We start from the raw sequence: 21,112 nt of genomic DNA on the forward strand, positions 1-21,112 counted from the left end.
AGGGGTTTGTTGTAATGGTACGGTGGGCAGTGGAGCTCCACAGCTTCTATAGTGCAGTAGTGTGGGGCCTGCTCAAATGGGTTTCTGTACTTGGGAGATGCACAGAACTGCTCATGACAGTGTCCTACAGGGCCAGCTGTAGTCCTGACCTTGGGTAGTGTTTGACTCAGTACTGGACCTTCACCATAATATTTCATCCCTCTCAGGAACTCCTCTTTCTTCTCTTTTTTGGCCCTCCATGCATGCTCTCTTTACATGTTTTTTCCCTCATCTTGCCCCTTCTTTGACCTTTATTCTGTTGCCAATGCCCTGTTTTATTCTTACTTTCCATCCTGCCCTGCCCCGCCTCATAATTTCTCAGCGCCTCGGGGTCAGTGCTGATTTCCTTTCTGCAGTCCAAGGGGAAATTCCCTGAGGTCACTCAGTGCAGTCAGTCTGCAGCCTGTGCTGTGTGCTCACCTCTTCGCTGAAGCTGGTGATTGACATTAACCTACACACCAGCTGTGGTAACCCAAGGGCTAGAGAGTGGAGACACTTGCCCCTCCTCAGTGACTTCAAGTTCTAGTCAGTCTGTTTCTTTTTTACTCCTCCACTGGAGGCCGAGGTGGCCATAAGGGGTGGAGGCTGTGCTCTGGGTAAACACGGCCAATTCCTCCTCCTGTGTGTGCAGTCAGTTCAGCCACGTGGGGCTGTGTGGTGAAGAGCTCTGAAGGGCCTTAACTCACAAAGGTGCCTACAGGCAGAAAGATGGAAGTTTGGGCCTGTGTGCCCACCTGGCTGCGCTCACACTCCACTCCTCAGCAAGGCGAGGCATGAGGGAACGTGGTCAAAGCCTGTCAGCTGAGAAGGAGCCCTGAACACCTTTCTCCTGCTCAAAATCCCTTCTTTTGGAGTTTATTCATGCAGCCGCCCTGAAAAGGCACAGTTAAGATCATGTAATAGCACAGGCTCACAGAAGGGATGCTCTTCTAACCCTCTTCTCCCCCCAGGCTGGATGTTTCATGTCTGCTGCACTGGAGTGGCAGCTCCAGGTGCTACATCAGCTGAAATCAGAGCAAATCAAGATAGTAAATTGATTTTCTGCAGCATTCTGTGCTTAACAGCAGTCACTTTGCACCCAGAGATGCCCAGTGAATGTATGTTGGGTGAGGGAGCAAGGGACACACAGCCAGGAGCGAGAGCCTGCTGAGCTGCAGCACTGTCAGCCTGTGAGTAGGGAATCCAAAGGCTGCCCACTGCAGCACCTGGTGCTGGGCAGCCACCATCTTCCTCTGCCCTACCTGCAACACAGCTGACAGTGCTCCAGCCTCATCACCTCCTTCACTAAGGTTCTGCAGACGTTAGTGAAAAGCACCTTTTGGGTTTTTTCCCTTCATTTCTGAGTCATTGGATCACTAAATCCTTCTCTGTGCTATTCTTGTACGTGTTAATGTGAATAGCCCAAGTGCTGGAAGTCAACAGGTGCTGTGCAGTGGCTGATTAAAATTAAGCAAAGGGGCATTTAGATGTGTTGCTTCAGCTTTGCCTTAAGAATGTTATTCTTTTAGAACAGACCCTCATCTTTGTCTGCCTCCCCTTACGAAATTACTGCAGTGTTGCTGGGAAGTGGTTTTATTTTGTTTCCTTGTTTGGGCCCGGACTCAACCTACACCAACCAGCAAACAGTAAGTGTGCAGTGCCAAATGGCCAAGCTTGGAAATCTACGTTCTTTTATTTGGCAGCCATTCGTTTTATTATATATACACATATTTAAAGTCTGTACATGGTAAAATACAAAATAGAAGTGTTTCTTTATAAGTTACACATTTAAACAGCTGCATTTGTTCGTAGTTCAGCCGTGGTTTAATTAGGAGGAAACCTTATTCAGCCATTGTTATATTCATTCACAATAACCTTGGTATAAAACATCCATACACAGTAAGCGTACAAAATAGCATACAGTTCATATAAGCTGTGCAAAGACAGCAAAGTTGAGTCAAAACCAAAGAGGCACATCCCCTTTCCTCTGTCCACAGCACATAGCAGAAGCCAAGCGGAAAGCAAGCACAGTCCTGTGGGCAGAAAAGTGAGTTAGACAGTGCTGCGTGTAGGGGAAGGATGTGTAAATGAGAATGAAAACCACCACCAGAGAAGGTCCCCGTTACACGAGTCATGCCGTGTGATACCTGGAGGCGATTGTGGTGGTTCCCATGGGTCTGTGGCCCGGTGAGGGTCAGGAGGGGGCAGTGCTTTGCACATCTCGTGGACGTCCTTTGCCTCGGGATGAGATGATCCCCACAGCAGTCCTCGGGTTCTGAATGCTTGGTAGTAGCTGGGAATTCGGTTGGAAGGTGGAAGAATGGCAGCAGCACCTGTGTTTTGTTGGGATTGGTGGTGTTTTGTCTGGAAAAAATATTTCCCCGCTATAAAGGAAGGAGAGCTGTGTGCTCCTTGCTGTCAGGGTGCTGCAGCTAATTGAGCAAGTACTGGTTGTTAAGCTGAGGGGAACGGTTTTGAAGAGGTCAGCAGACACTGAGTGTGAAAACCTTTTCATGGGACAGAAAAATCAGGAATACCTGGAGCAGGAAGGGCTCGTGGCCGTGTGGTAGGGAACCTGCCCTGGAGAAGCATGTGGACACGTGGGTGGGACATCACCTCTTCAATTTATAGCCCTCTGTTTTATGTACACCTTTGCAATGTCCCCATGTGATGGTAGGAGCAGGTGGGCGACCTAAGAGACCGTTATCTCCTCTTCTTCTTCCTCCCCTTCCTCATCCTCTTCCTCTGAGTCTGAGCAGTCTGAGGGTTTGCTGGGGCTGCTGGAATGGGATGGGGAGGGAGGTGTCTGGGGGACCAGCCTGTCCCGCAGGTGCTGCGGGGCCAGGTGGTAGGGCTGTGGGTGCCGGGGGCTTGGGGGGCATGCTGTGGGGCCTTCCTCATCTTCTTCCTCCTCCTCCTCCTCCCCTGAGCACTTCTTGCCAACGTCGCTGAGGTCTGGGTGCGGGTTGAACTTGGTGGGTAGAGTTTGCTCTCTGCAGCCGCCGGATGAGAGGAGCTCCCTTTCTTTGGAGTTCCTCCACTTCATTCTTCTGTTCTGGAACCAGATCTTCACCTGGGGGTGCGGGAAGGAACTCAGAAACGGCTCAGTAACATGGGGAGCGGGGCAGGCCTTGGGCTGCCCCTCAAGGAAGGGGCACGGGCAGCTCACCTGTGAGTCCTTGAGGCCCAGCTTGGCCGCCAGTTTCTTCCTGTCGGGCTTGCTGATGTACTTCTGCTTCTGGAACATCTTCTCCAGTGCCTTACGCTGCACGTCGGAGAAGACGGCGCGGCGCAGCATGCCACGGCGTGGCTTGCCACGGGCAGCCAGCGGCCACGAGAAGGTGCCAGGGATGGGCACGACAGTGGAGGTGGCTGTGGGGATGGAGGAGCGGGGTGAGCACGGGCCACGGCCGCCAGCCCAGCGCCCACCGATCGGGGGCCCCGAAGGGAACTTCACGCTCAAATGGCCGTTGCCTTTCAGTGGGCTCTAACTGGGATTAGGGCCATCGGCTCCAACGTGGGAAATGGCACGGCGGTGGCCTGTTTTGTTGCGGGATTCAAAGGGCTCCAGCCTCAAAAGGCGAGGTGCGGTACACCGGCTGGGGTGGAGGTGGGGGAGAAAAGCCTCCCCTCCCGCTTGCGGGCTTTTTTCAGAAGCTTTTATCATTTCAGGCGCTTTCTTAATGCTTGAGATGAAAACGGGGATTTTTATGGTCGGAACAAAACCGGCCCCTTTGGACTCAGTTTTGATCAATCAGTATTTTTTTTTTTTAATATATTAATCTCTCTCCCTCCCCCCAAGTTGGAGAATTCAATCAGAAGACATGAAAAGTAACAGCTAATTAGCACACTGCCTGGCTCCCTGTGGCATTTGTATGATAAAAAGGGCAGGGTTTCGTCTTAAAAAAAAAAGAAGTGTGTGTTTATGGGGGGGGGGGGAAGAGCCTCCCCAAGAGAGACAGAGATGCTAATGAAGCGTGAATGGTAATTGTGTAGTAATGAACTAACAGAAAAAGACTGAGGACAAGCAGCTAACGCCATATATTATTGGGACAAAAGAGATTTACACTTTCAAACTAAACACAACGGCATGCCGGGCTCCTCGGGAGAATACTGATGGCACAATCGTCTCTTTCCCCAAATCATTTTCATTAAATGGACATGAAAAGCTATTTATAAAGCTCAAGTTGTTTTTGTTGAGCTATTCACACGCTGGAGAAAGGGAGCAAATTCCATTATCCGGAGGATGAATGGAAGAGCCGGGGTTATTTTTCCTCTCTCTCTTTCCCCGTTTTTCTTTTAAACTAATAGCTTGTGTAATTAGATTTAAACAAAAAGAAGAAGGAAAAGTTCTCCGCGGCTCTGCGAGGGCCGCTGCCAGCGCCGGGAACGCGCGGTGGGTGCGCGCGACCCCGCGGGGACGCGCGGCTTTGCGCAGGCGCGCGGCGGGCGCTGTCCGGTTCGCCCGTGGTGCTGAAGGCGGCGGGGAAGGACGGAGCGGGAGCGGAGCGACGACGGGGTGGGGTGGTGGGCGGAGGGGCGTCAGTTGGGGGGAGAGCTCGTGGGAGGGGGGCTTTTCTAGACCTACCTGGGAAATAGGAAGATCTGATGAAAGGCTGGAAGGATCCTTCGAAGTACGGGAAGGAGAAAGTCTTTGGAGGGACGCTTTGAAGCAAGGCAGGGGAGGACTCTAAGCGAAGAAATAGAACGAAATTAAGAGGGCCGGCGGCAGATGGACCCCGGAGCGCTCTGCAGGGCTCGGCTCGCTCTGCCGCCCTGCACCGCGCTTCCTCCCCGGCAGCCAGCCCGGCTCGTTCGGGGGCCCGGCCCCTTAAGTAGGGGGCGGCGAGAGGGTCCTCCCTGCGCCCTCCCGCTCCCTTCTCTCTCCCCCTCTTCCCCTGCCGGGGCCACTTACCGGCACGAGGGGCAGAGGACAGGATGGCATTGACCCCGAACTTGAGGAAAGTGGAGTCACCGCCGGAGCTTTGGGATGAGCAGATCCTCCTGGGTGCCATGCGGCCGGGCAGCTCCAGTGTCCCCGCATCCGTCCTGGGTGCAGAGGCTGGCGGGGACATGCTGCTGGGCGGCGGTGCGCTGCGAGGCGGGTAGGAGCCGGGCCGGCTGATCCGGATCAGGTCCTCCACCAGGAAACTGGAGTGGCTGGAGAAGGCGGATTGCAGCGACTGCGGCAAGGTGAGGGTGGGAGTGGGCCGCAGCAGGCTGGGGTAGACGGCCGGCGGGGCGATGAGGCTGGGGAACATCATCGCAGGGGCCGTCCGTCCGTCCCTCTGCCTGTCTGTCTGTCTGTGAGTAAAGATCCCACTGGCGAGCCGGGCAGGGTTCTCTGTGCCCTTCCTCCTGGATGCGGGGTTTTATAGTGGTCAGTCCCGCTCGGGCTCTTTCAGCGGTGACAGCCCCAACAATGGGGTTCAACAAAGTTCTCCACTCTGGCTTCATTCAGCGGCTGCTCCGGGGCTGCCCATTGGTCCGGGGCTGCAATTTATGATTGGATTAGGCTTCATAAGCACCCCTCACACAATGGCCGCGCCACAAAGAAAGTGTAGTCATCAATTTTGCATATTGACCGCCTCTTTGGAATACGTCGCTCCAAAGGCTCCCAGCAGGGTTTTGTTCCGAGGCAACACACACAGGCTAATTAAATGCCTATTTAAAAGTTTCCAATGACATCTTGCCTCATAGAAAGGGAATTATTTAAAGAAAGCACTAAATTTATTTGCTGCTCCCCCGCTGAGGTTAGGAAATAAATCAATAAATATTCATCTGAACCATCAGAAAAGCGCCGATTTTGTGTCATAGAAAACACAAATGGGAAAACATGGCATTAAACTACAGAGGGAGGAAGGAAATATTCGGGGCACAGTTCAGACACGTTCTGCTCCGTTCTTGCAGTGCTCTGGGCATGGTGTTGGCGTGGTGTTGTTGGCATGGTTTTGGCATTGTGGTGTTGGTGTGATATCGGGGTGGTGTTGTTGGCATGGTATTGGTGTGGTGTTGTTGGTGTGGTGTTGGTTTTTTTTTCCTACCTGCATGTCTGAGGTTGGGTACAAAGCGAATTTGCAGCTTTTGATTCTGCTTTCAGGGGTCTGATGCTGGGTGAGGGTCCTGTGCGTGGGCTGTTCTGCCCAGAGGCAGAACTCACTCTGAGAAAATGGGAGTGTTGAAAATAGCAAAGATGTAAAGAGTGCTGTAGGAGCAGAGCAGCCACTGCAGGTTCTCAATCTGTCAGTCCTCTTAATCTCGTGTACTAAAAAACAGTGGAAAGAGCTATCCTTGACCGTGAAAATGAAGGGAATACTGTGGTATTTAGGAAGTAAATCGGCCCGAGCTGGGCTGTCTCTGCGCACACCCGCGGCTGTGTTTCCCTGATATGTGCAGGACCTGCCCGCCGTGGGGCATCGGCAGCGGAAAAATGTGAAATCGCGGATTTTCTGGCGGATTGGGTTTGTTTCTAGCAGCAGTGATGGAAAGGGACGCAAGGGTAGTTTATTTCCTTTGGGGCTGGGGGATGAAAGCAAGTATTGAGAGCGGTTTTACCTGATTTCTGTGTTAAAGAATATAACAGATGTGTTAAATGTCCTATGTTTTAAAAGCGCCCCATTCAGTCCTTTGGTGGGGCTGAACCTTCGTGAGCAGAAGTGTGCAGCTCAGCCATGCAGCCTTGATCCTATTAACCATGAACTAACTGTCACCTTCAGCTGTTTTCCCTTTTTACTTTTTAACACAAAGCTTTCTCAAAAATCTTATTAACCAGCTTTATTTCTCCCGATGCTTTTTGTCCGCCCATTTTGTGCCGGTGATCTCCATGTCGATGCTTTAACCATTCAAGAAAAGTGCATCTGCGATTTATATCACATTAAGGAAGAAAGAAAGTCTGTTAAACCTCTCCCTCGATTCAAATCAAAAAGTTATTTACCAGAGGATGGAATTGGCCCCCGAGCTTGGGCGATGCTGACACATCGCCGGGCATCTGCGGAGGGGAGGGAGGGAGGCGGGGGGGTTTGCGGCCCCGCTGGTAATGAAACCTCCCCGGGTTTGTTAATCTCGGCGCTAAGCAGGTAAAGGGCGAGGGCAGCGCGGCGGGACCCCAGCACCTGCCCAGCTAATGGCTGGGGATAGAGGATCGGGGGCGGGGGGTGAGGGGGAAGGGGCTGCCCTGTCCCTCTCGCCTTCAGCCTCCCTCTTGCTCCCCTTCTTTTTTTTTTTTTGTGGTTTTTTTTTTTTAGCTCTGTGCAGCCCGTTCCAGGTGTGGGACGAGAGTCAATGAAAAAAGAAGGGAGTGGGGTTTTCCCCATACAAGTAACGAGCTGCCCTCCTCTTCCCCTCCGCCCACCCCATCCCAGTCCTGTCCCTGGCCCTTCTCCCCCCCGTTCTGCCCTTTCCAGCCCGGGCGGGGCCAGCGCAGCTCCGTGGTTCGCAGTCTGTACGGGGCCCTCTGAAATGGTTTTGTCGGTTTTTTTGGCCGACACGTCGGGGCCGTTTCGGTTTCGGAGGTCTCAAGAAGGAGCTTCACCGAGTCGGGTTGGGCTGGGTCAGGCGCACGCTGCGGCACACGTGGAGCCGGTTCCTGCGATGCGTCTGAGCACACTCGTAAAGAATTCCTTAAGCTCCACGGCAAAAGGGACGAGGCGTCTATTGAAAGGGACAGGAGGCCGTGAGGAGCCAAGAAATCAGACGAAAGGATCTCATTTTCAGCGATCTCCTTTGGAAGTTTCTTTTCAAAGGCGGTGATCACTTAAGAGAAGGGAATTCTAATGTCCCGGGATAAAACCTGTGACTAATGCCGTTTGACCTATGCTCACGCGGTTTTGTGCTTCCTGCCATTCATTTTAATGTCGTTATCTTCAAATTTATTTCTTAAAACTCACTCTCTTTCTTAGGCTAAAAAAAAAGAGAGAAAAAAATAAAAAAATGGGGACAAACGTCGGCGGTGGGGCCGGGGGGAGGTGGCAGCCTGCGTGTGTCCCGGGCTGGGGTTGGTAATCCGCATGAAATTGGGAGAGCCGCCACTTCCAGCACGGACACGGAGCACCGGGCCCAGCTCCTGGAGCCGGGCCGGGCAGATCAGGCAGTGCCCCATCTGCCCCAATATGAACCCCCCTCCTTCCCCCCACCCTGCTTAGGGATGGCCGGAGCTGGACGGGAGCCTCAGCAGGGCTGCGCTGAGACACCTAAGGCTGCACCTTTAGAATTCAGCACGGGGAGCAGTTAACTGTTGGTTTGCTCAAAGCTTTTCTAGATCCAACCCCCCACCTCCCCCCCCCCCCCCCCCCTTTTTTTTTTTTTCTTGAAAATCCTTCTATTGTGCCAATCAAGCAGATGGTTTGCAGGAAATATAGCTTGGCCCCAGTGACCGAAACTAATTTTAACTAGCTTTCCAAGCCTGGCACGTTTGTTTTGCTCTTACAAAATAGCTAAAAAAACAGCTGGCAAGGGTGAATTAAACCCATTAAAGACACATTTATAAGAAATTATATTCACATAGGTTGCTCGAACCCCCCTAAGAGGGGAGAGATGAGCGTATTGAAATGAAAATGTCCCTGAACACACTACCCTCCTTAACATCGCCTGAGAGTCTCAAAACATTTTACTAAATAGATTAACTTGACTATTGTTTCGCATCACATTTATCAGCTTCATTAAGTGAATAGCTGAACAAATATATTACGCATGCATGAAAAGCTCTTTTGGGGGCTGCCTTATTGTGTCCTCAGCCCTGACAGGTGGTTAACTGTGTTTCTCTCTCCTCTCCCCCTCTCTCTCTCTGCGCAAAGAAAGAGGGATCTTGGACGGAGCGCGCGGCCCAGACTTGGCAGAGGGACCTGGAGGGGAGAGTTACTTTCTTCTCCCTCGCCATTCATCCTGGCCAGCCCAGAGAGCGCGCGGCCTGAAATGCAACCAGATGATCCCGTCTTGTCAGAAGTAATTAACTTTCGTTTAGTCCCTGTGTCTTGCTTACACTTTGCTAACTCCTCCCCTGCCTGTTTACTTGGCACCCTTTCTTGGAAATGTGATTACTTTTGCCCACCTCGTCCTTTTTTCTGTTCCCCGAGCTCTCCTTTTGTTTTAAAATACTAATATTCCAGGGTTGAACAGTCCTTCTTCTTTCTTGTCCACTGATCTGGCTAATAAACAAACAATCAAATGCACAACCTCCCTAAAGACAGCTTCTTTCTTTTCCGAGTATGCGACTTGGAGAGCCGGGCTTTAGGGAATGCAACACGGTGCTTTATTCTTTGCCCTCATTTCCTTGAGGATGAGGGAGAGCAATGTCTTCCTCCTTACTTTCTCCAGCCTAAATCAGGTTTGAACTCTACTCCTATCAACATACTGCAACCCAGAGTGGTGATCCTTTGCCAGTGATGGTGGCAAATCTCTCCGGAAACAGCCCAAATTGCTCCAGAGCCAGCCCTACCCATTGCTGTATTGATCCATAGGTCTCTGATAAACTGCAGTGCATCCATAGTGGTGGAGGAGGCACAGCACTTGGTTTTTATAGCAGTGGGAAGCTGTTTTCTGTGTGGCTGTTGATATGACAGTAATGAATGCCTTGGAGCAGGATCACAGGCCTGGAAGAGAACACCTGAAGTGAAGGACTCCAACCAATTGGAGTTAATGGGGGCCCAACTTAAATGCCTGTACACTAATGCACAGAGCATGGGGAACAAGGAAGAGGAGTTACAGGTGTGTGCTGTGCTACAACTACAAGGTTGTGACGCAGTTGGCATCACTGAGACATGGTGGGATGGCCCTCATGACTGGAAGGTAGGAATAGACGGGTATAAATTCTTCAGGAAAGACAGCCAGAGGAGAAGGAGAGAGGGTGTTGCCCTCTGCAGCTTTTGGACCTAGTTCCCCTACATTTGTTGGGTGAATTCAGCTCTCCCTTCTGTATATGACGGTTTTCATGAGGGCATGTAGTGACATGACAAGGGTGTGATGGTTTTTAACTGAAAGAAAAAATGAGAGTGGATCTAGACAAGCTATTATGAATAAATTTCTTACTGTGAAGGTGGTGAGACACTGGAACAGGTTGCCCAGTGAGGTTGTGGATTCCTCCAGCCTGGAGGCATTGAAGGCCAGGCTGGATGGTGCTGCGAGCAGCCTGATCTGGGGGAAGTGTCCTTGCCCATGGCAGGGGGATTAGAACTAGATGATCTCGAAGGTCCCTTCCAACCCAAGTCGTTCTATGAGTTATCTTGCCTTTGCCTATTTAACATTTATCATGATGTCTACATGAAGTGAGCAGTTAGAGTTAATGTGCTAGTGTAAGCACATTCTAGCATGCTTTGCCTGGCTTTTGGTGTCCCCGTGAAGCCAGGAGAACTCGTGCTCACTATTTGTGCTGAGAGGTTGGCTGCAGCACACAGCTAGATGGCCTGACTACATGGGAAAAGCCTGTGAGAGCAAACTGAAATCTCTAGCTCCCCAGGTTGGGTGTGCTCTAAGTGCTTTCTTGAGGAACTGCCATTAAATCTCAGGGTTTGTCAGTGACCTATATTTTCAAATAATGCCTTGTCTAGGTAAGGCAGCCAAGTTGTCACGTACAACTTTTGATTTTCATTTCCCTCTTCACTTAAATTCCTGAGCGTGCAGCATTCCCATGTTTAAGTAGATTTTAACCATGACTGGAGAAGCTTAGTTATCATTTACGTGCTATAAACAGTATGTGTGGGGAGATGTTTTGATCAGAGCCATTCAGCTCCTGCTTGCTAATCTAATTACAAAGTGTAGGTTTCCTGACACAGAAGGGGCTTTTCTCACACCTGGTGGATTGTTTGGCCAGGCTTTTAAAATGGGTACAGTTTTAAAATAGGGGGGGAGGGGGAATCTTTTTAAAAAACAAGTTCCTGTGTCCTACAATAGAAAGAATTTAGTGGTTGTCAACATGAGTTTAGGATAAGGATGCTGCATAAAATGTGGGTTCAACATTACGTTGACCTTTGGACGTAGTAGCCCCAAACATTGTTTTACGTCAAGTCGAAGAAGAGCAAGACAGATAACAGACGTCAAGGATTCCACCAAGTAAAATGTGTGCCTACATGTACGTATGCCCTAGGATGCTGCTGCTGTGTGCTTTGGGTGTTTATTGTTAGGCACCGAGTACAGCACAGCTCTGAAAGGGCAACTCTGAATCGCAGCCCCATCCCAACAGCATTTCTGCTCTGTTTGGCCCCTGATTCCTACAAACAAAATAAAGCACCTTGTCGAATAAGGGCCATTGAGGAGGGATGATGGGTGAAGAGCGGGGGTCCGAGGTGGTGGCTTGGGTGCTTGTTTATTGGGGAGGAGTTGTCAGTTGTTGGCTGTGCCGCTGAAAGGAGGGACGCGAGGGGCTGATGGCTGGGGTAGCATTGATGGGAGGTAACGGGGTAATCGGATTGAAAGTGAGCCGTGGTATTTGTGTCAGTTCACATTTCGTCAAATTAAGAATATGAGGTTGCTACCTAGCCCGGGCCTTGGCCCGAGGGTTCGGCTATAAAGACTCCAGGCCTCATTTGATTCAAATATAAATTAATTCTCACTGGAGCGTTGGCTGATTAATCTATTTGCATAATAGTAGAAAAACTGCAGTGTGGTTACTTTTGCGGGGATTTGGACGAGAAAAGCCTTAAATTCATCTGAAAGAATGGTGTGTGAGAAGTCAGGGAAGCAAAAGCACCTCTATAGGGTTCCCGAAGCTGTTTTTTCCAGACCCTGATGCGTAAAACTGAAGGCTGGGGTTGTTCACATGGAGGTCTGACACTGTCCCAAAGAAAGCCGTGTCCTGAGGCTTGTTTGCATCTTTATGCTTGTGCTGGATGTAAACAATGTTGTTGTTGCTTTCGGTATTGAGGGGAATGGCGTACTTGGATCTTTTTTTTTTTTCTCCTAATACCTAATGAAGAAATAATATCTGAGAGAATAAAAATGAGTCATTTTGGACTAGCATAGTAAGCGGTTGAAAGCTGTCTCTTTGATGAAGAATAAACAAGACTAAGCAAAAAACCAAGACATCTGCTTTCTGAGCAGAAGCCCTCAGTCCGTTGACATCCTTCTAGTCCCATTACCATGTAGGTGTGCTCGTTTAATGTGGGGCAAGTTGAAGACAACTGAAATTGGAGCCTGTGTGCCTGTCTGCCTGACCTGGGTATCCTAACCATTTGAATTAGCAGGGAGTGCTTCAGGAAAATGCCAGGCTTTACTGCTGTGTACCTTGGCGCAGAGGAAGGGAGAGGTGTCTGATAGGCAAAGGACAGTAGAAGGCTCCGAGGCTCCCGGGTTCTTTTTGTGGTCTGATCTGCAGAGTAAAGGGGTGCAAATGGATTGACTGCACTGATCCTCTCTTACTCTGTCCATCAGGGCTGGCAGCAGTGTTCACCATTTTCACGAGGCTTGCTCAAGACATAGATTTACTTCTTTTTACTTCTCCTCTTCGTACTTTAGCCACATTTGATGTGTATGTCTGGTACTGCTTAGAGGAAGCATTCAGCTGAATGATTCTTCTTCTTCTCCCATGGTGTCCCTGTGCCTGGCTGTATCATTTTATGCAGTTCAGACATTAACTGGAAATACCAGTTCCAGTAACATGTGTTAAGGGAGAGAAGCAGAAAAGAAAAAAAGGATCTTTTTCTTTCCTTATTGTCATGTCAGAAGTGTGAAATGAGATTGTGTGGGACAACGATGGCCAAGAGAAGCTATAGGATGAGCAGCTGTAGGATGAGCTTGTCCATGCAGACTGTCCAACTGCCGTTGCAACCGATGCTTAGAAGATGTGGGCATTTCTGGATTGGAAAGCCACGTGCACAGTCTGTGTGGAACTCCTGTTTGCTGGTGGCTTGTGGTTGCCTGTGGTCAGGCCAGAGGATGGGTAAACAGGCAGCCCAGCTCACAGAATTGCACATTCTCAAGCTTCCTTCTGGATGCTTTTAACAGTAGAAACCCCACTGCAAACTGTGTCTGTGTCTTTTTGGGGCTGGGCTTCCTCTTTGGTCTCCCTCCAGCTGAGCTGTTACATTTCACATTATTTGTTGATCAGGGTGGGCAAACTTGTGTTTAATGTTTCTAGCACAGTTCACTACAGGTAAAAAGGAAGTGAGCAGCTTTTTGTTTGCTATCAGATATATGACATAGAGAGAAGCGATCTTCTGCACAGAGCTGTGGAAAGTTGAGCGGCACAAATAAAGAAGCAACAATGGGATATGCTCAACAATATTTATGTGATCTTTGTCTTCTCAGATACACTTGGATGGCAGTGAATTGTCAGTTCCTATATCAATCTGCCAACTATGAATAGCTCTCAATGAGCTTGAACGTTCTCAGGTTAAAGCATCTGTAAAGCTGATGGAGATTATGGACAATATTGATATGACCTCAATCTGAGGGCATATAAATTATGCCATTCCTAAGCACAGACACCGGCTTGCTCAGCAATGTTCACAGGGAGACATGAGGCACTTTGCAAATGGGCAGGCAACCTGTCAAAGCAGTGGGCTCGCTCACTGTTTTCAGCTCTCATTTCTGAGCTGCCAACACAGCCAGCTTTCGAGTGTTGCATAAACTGTGGGTATTTAGGTGATCGTGTTGTGGGGGAGTGGGATCTGTGCCATGATCTTATCTAAAACATCTTATCTAAAGCTCCCTAATGAGAGAGTAGTGTGGAAACAGCATGCGAGCTTTTGTGTTCCCTGGCCAGTACTCCATATCCATTGTTTTTCAGTGTGTTTTGCTTCCCATGTTGTGCTGCTGTCCTGGTAAACGTCTGTTGGCAGTCATTTGAGTCTCTATTCAAGAAGATACTACACATGCAGCTCTGTGAGTGTGTTTGTACCAGATTTGAACTTTGCACAATTAAACAGTTGGTGGAAAGGAACAATTTGGGGTATTCCGTGATTCTAAGAAATTCAACTTGGAAGAGACCTGTAAGGATCCTTAGCACCTGAATTAGACAGGAACATCTCGTTTTCTCCAATACTCTTTGTGATCCAAGTCTGGATATATGCATAATGGACTCATGTAGAGATAATCTGTGAGATTTTGCTTATTTGGGTTTTTTTGTGCATTTATTGGCAGGATTAAAAGCCTACTATTAATGCAGGAGATCCCCTCTTAAATTCCTGGACCGGGCAGGTCATGAGTTTAGCCACTGTAGCACGTTTGCTTGGGTATATCTCAACTAATAGATCTGTGTTGTAGTCAGAGCTCTCTCCTGGGATAGCCATGGTGTGCACAGAGGTCTGGGTTTTGCCTTATCTTTGACCTGTTAGAGCTGTATTTCCAACAAGCCTTCCAAATCTATTTGCCAGCATCTTCATTGTTAAATGGGGGTCTAAAGAAGCCCCACACCACCTCTGTGAACAAACATGTGCCTCGGGTGATCTTTTTTTAAACTGTTAGACAATTTTAAACTCACTATTATAGGATGGTAAATGAAAACAGACAGGATCGCAGTATCCAGCTTAAGGCTCTGGGATGTTTGTATGTTGACAGTATTAAAGATGATTGCTGATTCTCAGTAGGGCCTGATAAACTCAGAAGTATCGAGAAAAGATCAAGGATGGAAAGGTAAGCTGAACCTCTGAGCTGAGTACAGATTTCTTCTTTCTCACTAAGTTACACAAGGCCTGAAGAAGGAGAAATCAAAAGCAGAGCTCACAGAGGCTTCTGCCAGCAGCCCCGACTGGTTGGCCACAGGACAAACGTTGTACAGCTGTTTGTTCTGTAGGGATATGATTTGTGCTGAATGCAGTACTGCTTGCCTAGACATTGCTGTTCTTGCCTGAAAGCAGCTCTCTGATTGATCTGTTGGGCACCGCTCATTGTCAGGCACAAGTTAATTGATCTAATTGCTGCTCCTGTGGCTGGGTGGCTACTCCTTTAGCCTTGTCAGGGAGTTCAGTCTGCCAGGTGTAGCTAACTCTCCTGCAATTCCCAACTGCTGTTTGTTTACACAGCACCTGACACAGTGAACTATTATCCGACTGAGGCCTCTAGACTCTAGTTACTTCCTCATTTTCCCCCTTTTTTGCCTGTGCAGTGGTGGTGGATGGATCTGGCTAGCTCATTTGAGTGGTTTGAATCCTTCTAAGTATTTGATGGCTTCTTTTGACTGGCAGTGGTACTACTGATTCCCACCCAGTACTGACAAGGTAGGCACAGCTGTCTTTTGTGTTAGCATTACATGGTAAAGAAGTTCATTGTTGATACTATGCAAAATCAGATCTGCAAATTTTCATGTTTACTTAAAAAAACCCCTATTTCTAAAGGTGTTATTTCAGTTTTATTATTTTTAATATTGCAGGGGCTCTGTTAGATTAGGGCTTGAACTGCTGATGGAACACGTGGTGAAGGGCTGTGGCTGGCACGGGGAGCACGGACATTGTTTGCCGCTGTGACCAGGAGGGGTGGACCCAGAGAGGAGCCCACCTGAGTTCATACGGTCACCAGCCAGAGAAGGGGGAACATCTCCAGGGCCTAGGCTGCTTCTTGGGAGAACTGCTGCATTGCTCAAGTTCTACTTCACTGGTTGGGTGAGTTCAACTCTTTTTTTCTGTGTTTGACTATTGTCCACTTGTGAATAGTTCACCTGGTATCACCAAGAACTTTTCAGAAGCTGTTTTGCTCCTTTCTGACTTGAAGAAAAGCATTATTAAAACCAATTAGGAATGGTGATCGTAAGTGACTTTTGCATTTTCCTAAAAGCAAGTGGTGTGTTATTACTGCCAGTGCAGTAAATCTGTTTCAACTGATCTCAGTGCGTGGTTTACCAGGGATAAGCTACATCATGTTTATCAATTGTATGTTTAATAAAGCTAGCATTAAAATGTTTGTGAAGTGTTGCTGTAGTGAAAGGCAGCCCATATGTTGTGGTAGGAGGGAATATCTGATGTATGTTGTTATAAATAAGATGTAATGATGATGAAACAACTGAAAAATGTGGAAATATAAAGGTGGGTGAAGCTGTGAGGTGGTGTGGTTTCCTTTCTTTCTTCTTTTTATTTTTATTGTTTTTCTCTTCCTTAGAGTTTAAGGCAAAGCAGTTACTACTGCTGCTATGGAATTTGATCCTGGACGGTACTGCACAAATCTTAGGGCAGAGAGGTCATCAAGGGCCCTTTGGGGCCTTTTGAACTCCGTTTGCTTGGCGGAAACATCTCTGGGGCAGATGTGAGCTGCTGGCCCATCAGCAGTGGGGTGATCCCTAAGCTGCAGCCCCATTTGGTTACTGATCCCCTGCCTGCAGCAGACCTGGGGCAGGTTGTGAATAGGAGGTGCTGTTTCCAAGTATATGATTGCCCTCTTGTCTCAAAGAAGAAGCTTAAGTGCATGTTAATTAAATAAACGTTCCTTCCCTTTTCCTTCCTGGGTCAATTAGGTGCTTTTCTACTCTGATATGGATCCCACTGATAGAGTTTCCTTATATCTGAAGAATGAACAAACTGCAGAGAGAGACAAAGCACTCCAATGTTTTCTTTGCTTTTTCCATCTCGTTCTCATTGATTGCATGGGTCTGGGAGGGGAGGGGCTCTGAGAGAGCTCAAGCTTTGCACAAAGCTCATCCAAGAGCTGGGTGTGGGTGTGCCAGGAATAGTGCTGGTGAAGATTTGGGGCATTTGTAGGAGTTCTGCTCCAGGCAAGAGGAGATTGGAGAAAAACAAGTTTGGTAGTGAAAGAGCAAGGGGAAAAAAACAACTGAAATAGAAAAGCAGAATGAAGATGTGAGACTTTAATGTGCTCTGTTTCTCCTGCCTTGCTGTACTGTTATGTCAGCACATGCTTGCAATTAGCTAAATAGCTTCTGTTACCTCTGTCATAAAGCCAGCTGCAGAATTCCATTGCTAGCAACGTTTCTGTGGGCAACTTGTGCATGGGCAGAGGGGAAACGGGCAGTGATCACCAGAACAGCAACGCTTCAGTGGTTCCCAATAGCACCCGTGCACGAGCACCTGTATGCATGAGAGGTCTCTTGTTTCTTCACTTGATGCATGCAGCTTGGCTTTTCTGGCCTCAGCTTCCAGCACTGCCACATCTGGTCCCTTTTTTTTTGGGTGTTTGTTTTGCATCGCTCATCTTAGTGTTACTTGCACACCTTCAGGTAGGGGAGTGGGGGGCTGGGATCACATATCTGCACTTTTAACTCTGATGTTGTTCAGTTTGTGTTTAGACCTCCCGAAGCCCTTTTGCGTTAGTTACTTTAGGTCTGAGCAGACCTTTACTCTTGTGTCGGCACAAAGGGTTGAGGTGCAGCGCTTTCTATGGCAAAAAGCCCTTGCTGGGTCTGAGCAAAATCTCAGCTTTTCCAGGAGCATAGCAACACAAAAGATTTAAGGGGGGAAATTGTTAAAAGGGAAGCCCTTTTCTCTTTGGCTTGAATGCAGTGAGGAGATTAAAACTTTCATTTGAGATTTTGCTGTATTCATAGTAGTGAGGCCATGAATAGGTCTAAGTCAGAGCCCACAGTGGTTGTGGTGTGCCCTTTTATTCTCTGGCACATCTTCAGACACAGGTTGTTTTGCACTTGAAAGAGGTGAAAGAGGGGAATGTGGGGTTTTGACAGCTGATATTGGCCTCTGAGCTCTCGATGGGGATTTTCTAATTAACCCCAAGGGCCCATCAGGTGGTCAAAAAGGAGTGGTTTCTATCAGAAGGGGCAAGAAGTTGTAATTTCAGTAACTGTTTATTTCAGTTGAAGACAGTGAGGATGGTTTTTAACATCATGTAGATTATGAAAGCAATTACTTCTCTGAGGAAGAATTTTGGGAAGTTCAGAGCCGGAATACCCCTAAAGCTCAAAATCTCACAGGAAGTTTCCTGGCTTTAAAAAATCTTCTGGGCTTTGTCTAATTGTAATAACTAATAATTAAAGAAAATGGTTTTTAATGCTGACATCCTTCCTCCAAATCTGGGATAATCTGGGCAGCACGCTGCTGTTCTGTCCTTTGGTGCTTACTAGAGGAGCTTTGCTGTGAGAATTCAGCTGGCAGAGCTCATCAGGAAGGGGGTGACACAAAAAGATGGGGCCAGAAGTGTGAGACTGCGCACAGACCTTGTGGAAGTTACCCCTCATGTCTGAAAAAGTGGTGAGTGAGCAAACCTGCATACATGTGCTGGCACTGCAAGTCATACAGTGTCACCTGGCCACCTCAATGTGTCGTGCAGGGTGCGGGTTGAGGAGCTAATCTGTGGCACCTGTGTGTTTTGGGGGGCTAGTATTAGTTTTGAAACATACTAGTGCTGAGAGGAGAACGTGGGATTCAAGCTTTATAATACGGGACTTAGTGTAGATGTACCGGATGGATAGGGAGATGGAGTGTAGGAACCAGCTTAGGATGTGAGCAATTTGTCTGAGACTGCATTGATTTACTTGTCCTCTTTGAAGTGTTGGAGAGTTTTAAGAGGGAGAAGTGGACGGTGAGGGAGGGGAAAAAAAGGCATGAGGTATGTGGAGGATGGTAAGAAAGATCCGGGTCAATTAATTTACTGGGAACTACTAGGAGGCGTAGCCAGAGCAGGCCCAGAATCAGTCTGTAAAACTTAACGATCAATTTGTAAATCTTGACAGGAGATAAGAAAGGAGATAATGAACTTCAAGAAAACAAACATGCAACCCCAAAATATGTTCAGCACGAGCTCTTCGAAGAGTCCAGCTTCTCTAAATGTTTCTAATGGAGATTTTGGATGTTTGGTTAAATTTTGCCTAAGTGTTATTTAACGGTCCTGAGAATGTGAATGAGCAGACTTGTCCTGGATCAGGCATTTTAGCAGGGGCTTATTCTAGGAAACCTGATGAGATACAGACGTGTATCCATCTATTTTGAAGTTCAGTTGCTTATATTACTTCTTGCCTAACACATGCTGGAAGCAGACTGATTCCCTTCCCTCTGGCCCTGGTCAGCATTGCAGTGTGGGTGAACAAGACATTCATCTTGCTGACGCATCTTGTTTCAGCTGTTGCTGTGACAAATTGTTTTAGCTATAGCTGAGCTGAAGCAATGCAGAGTTGCTGGGAGTGGCTATTGTATTCTGGGGGTTGTTCATACCATTTTTCAAATTGGTTTTATTTTTTTGGAGGACAGCTTTAAATCAAACTCGAAGCAAATGTTACAGGGCACTGTAGGCCACAGGGGACCTTACTCAAGAAGGGCTTGCTGCTAGAGGGACAAAGAAGTGCAAGGTGGATCTTGGGGTTCGGGAATATCCAAAAGCTGGCAAGTTGTGCAGCATCATTAAGCCATGCTGACTTGTGCCAGACTGTGTAAGAAAGGAATGCTTCCTCTCGTGGGGAGGATTTGGCTCCTGAAATGAAACCCCGCTCCAGTGCCTGTCAGTAATACACATTGTTTAGGAACTGGCCCCTGTTTTTTATGGACCATCCTGTGCTTTTTCCACCAGTGATTGCTTCAGATTATGATATCAAGTTTCATATGTCTTGGCAGGGGTGGAAAAAATAATTTACTGTGATGATGTTGATGCTATGTGGTATTAAAGACATCCACATGCTCGCTCTTCTCACGCTTAAGAAGAGCAGGATACCGTACATCTGCTTTGCATGACTTATTGTGGTAGGGTTATCATCTTGAACCAGCAAGGGCTCTCCAGAGCACTCTGCACCAAGGTTTATGGTTGCGTTCTTGCTGCTTGGTCCTCTGCCAACCGAATTACCTTGTCACTCTTGGTAGTCTTAATTCAGTTCTTACTGAGTAATCCACAAGGAAAAACACCCATTGCCTCGAAGAATAACAACACAGAATGAAAAAGGAAAGCTTGTCTTCCAGGGAACAGCTATCACAAGTTCTCTTTCATCTCCCAGTGCGTTTGGATGAAGCTACCTACTTGTGGTCTTGAACACATGTGTATGTCCTGGCTAATTGGCAGCAATTAGCGGGATTTGTTTCCCGTACATGAATTTGTAAACTGCTTTTGAAGAAAACCAGGGGGAACTGAGATGCTTCCTTTTTCTAATTTCTCTTCCTTCCTGTCAGACCAGAGGGACCTCACTCATCCAGATCTCAGCATCTAGGCACCTGCTGTGTGTCTTCCCATGTATTTTAGCTTTGCATGGAGATAAGTTAATGCAGTTTCATGCACATTTTGTGTCACATGGGGCAGGAAGATGGTGTGCTTGGTTCTAAACAGTGAGTACAATGAGAAATGTCACAGCATCTGCTCTGTAAGATGTTGGGAGAAAAATAGTTTTGATCTCAGGTCATAAGGCAGACAGAAAGTGTTTGTGCCCAGTTCTGTTAATGTTGTGTGTTGTCAGATTTTCCTTTTTCTGGCACTCTTGGTATATAGTAGCTTGCAGTGTTCCTGAATTAATACAGGACTCATAGACCCAGCTCTAAATTACTAAAACCCCTCAGAAATGAAACTCCAACCTATGTCTTCTGCTGAAATACATCAAACAGACGTGCATTTATTGTCCTGGTTTGCTGTGCTATATATGCAGGAATGACAGCTCTGCGTCTGCACTTAAGGGTATATAACAGATCAGTCTTAGAGATAAAACACTGGTCTGAAACTTGCAAAACTCATCTTCTAATTGCAAACTCCGTTGGGGTAGGGCCTGCTTTTTCAGCCAAGCAGCCACCAGAGGGCAACATGGGCATGAGCACACCAAGAGAGTGATGGTAAGCGGGAGGTAGGGATGTGAAAATATAACTTGCAATTCCTGCAGCGTTTTTGCACGTGGATTTGTGTCTTGCTTGTGTGCTGGGGCATTAGGAAAGGGCTTTCTCCTATCTGCTGTTTGCTTGGCACTCTGTGGGGTTACCTAATGAGAGTGCCTGTAGGCGGTAGCTCTTCTGTGCATTAGGTGGCAATGTCTTGTTCCTGCTTTTTGCAAGGATAATGACTATATGAGGCTTTGAGCTTGAGAGGTGTTGTTGCCCTTTGTAGTTTTATGGTAGATCTTGAAGTGCCATGTACATCTGCTTTTGTAGCCATTGCAATGCATAACTGTAACTGTGCATTTATTTGGACATTGACAAATATGGTCTTTGGCTCTGGTGACAGAAAGTCTTGCTTTCGAGTCCCTCGGACCAGCCAAGCAGTGGCAAGTTTGCATTTAACTGTGTTTTCATCATCTCTCCAGGGT

The 21,112-nt window shown here is 47.8% G+C and overlaps 2 protein-coding genes across 2 annotated transcripts in view; both read right to left on the reverse strand.

Annotated features, from left to right (window-relative positions):
- CSRP3 (cysteine and glycine rich protein 3) overlaps window positions 1-21,112 on the reverse strand; it is a 362,567-nt gene that overhangs the window by 308,327 nt on the left and 33,128 nt on the right. The window lies entirely within an intron of this gene.
- On the reverse strand, window positions 2,711-5,303 carry DBX1 (developing brain homeobox 1). The gene is made up of 4 exons (XM_065755759.1): window positions 4,934-5,303; window positions 4,607-4,708; window positions 3,188-3,390; window positions 2,711-3,091 (listed from the first exon to the last, which is right to left on the reverse strand). Exons 1-4 carry the CDS (start codon window positions 5,280-5,282, stop codon window positions 2,711-2,713), a joined length of 1,035 nt encoding a protein of 344 aa, XP_065611831.1. The 5' UTR covers window positions 5,283-5,303.

The sequence above is a fragment of the Cyrtonyx montezumae genome, unplaced genomic scaffold (genome assembly GCF_038088225.1).
Source record: "Cyrtonyx montezumae isolate F1298 unplaced genomic scaffold, pur_monq_1.0 scaffold_10, whole genome shotgun sequence".
NCBI lineage: Eukaryota > Metazoa > Chordata > Aves > Galliformes > Odontophoridae > Cyrtonyx > Cyrtonyx montezumae.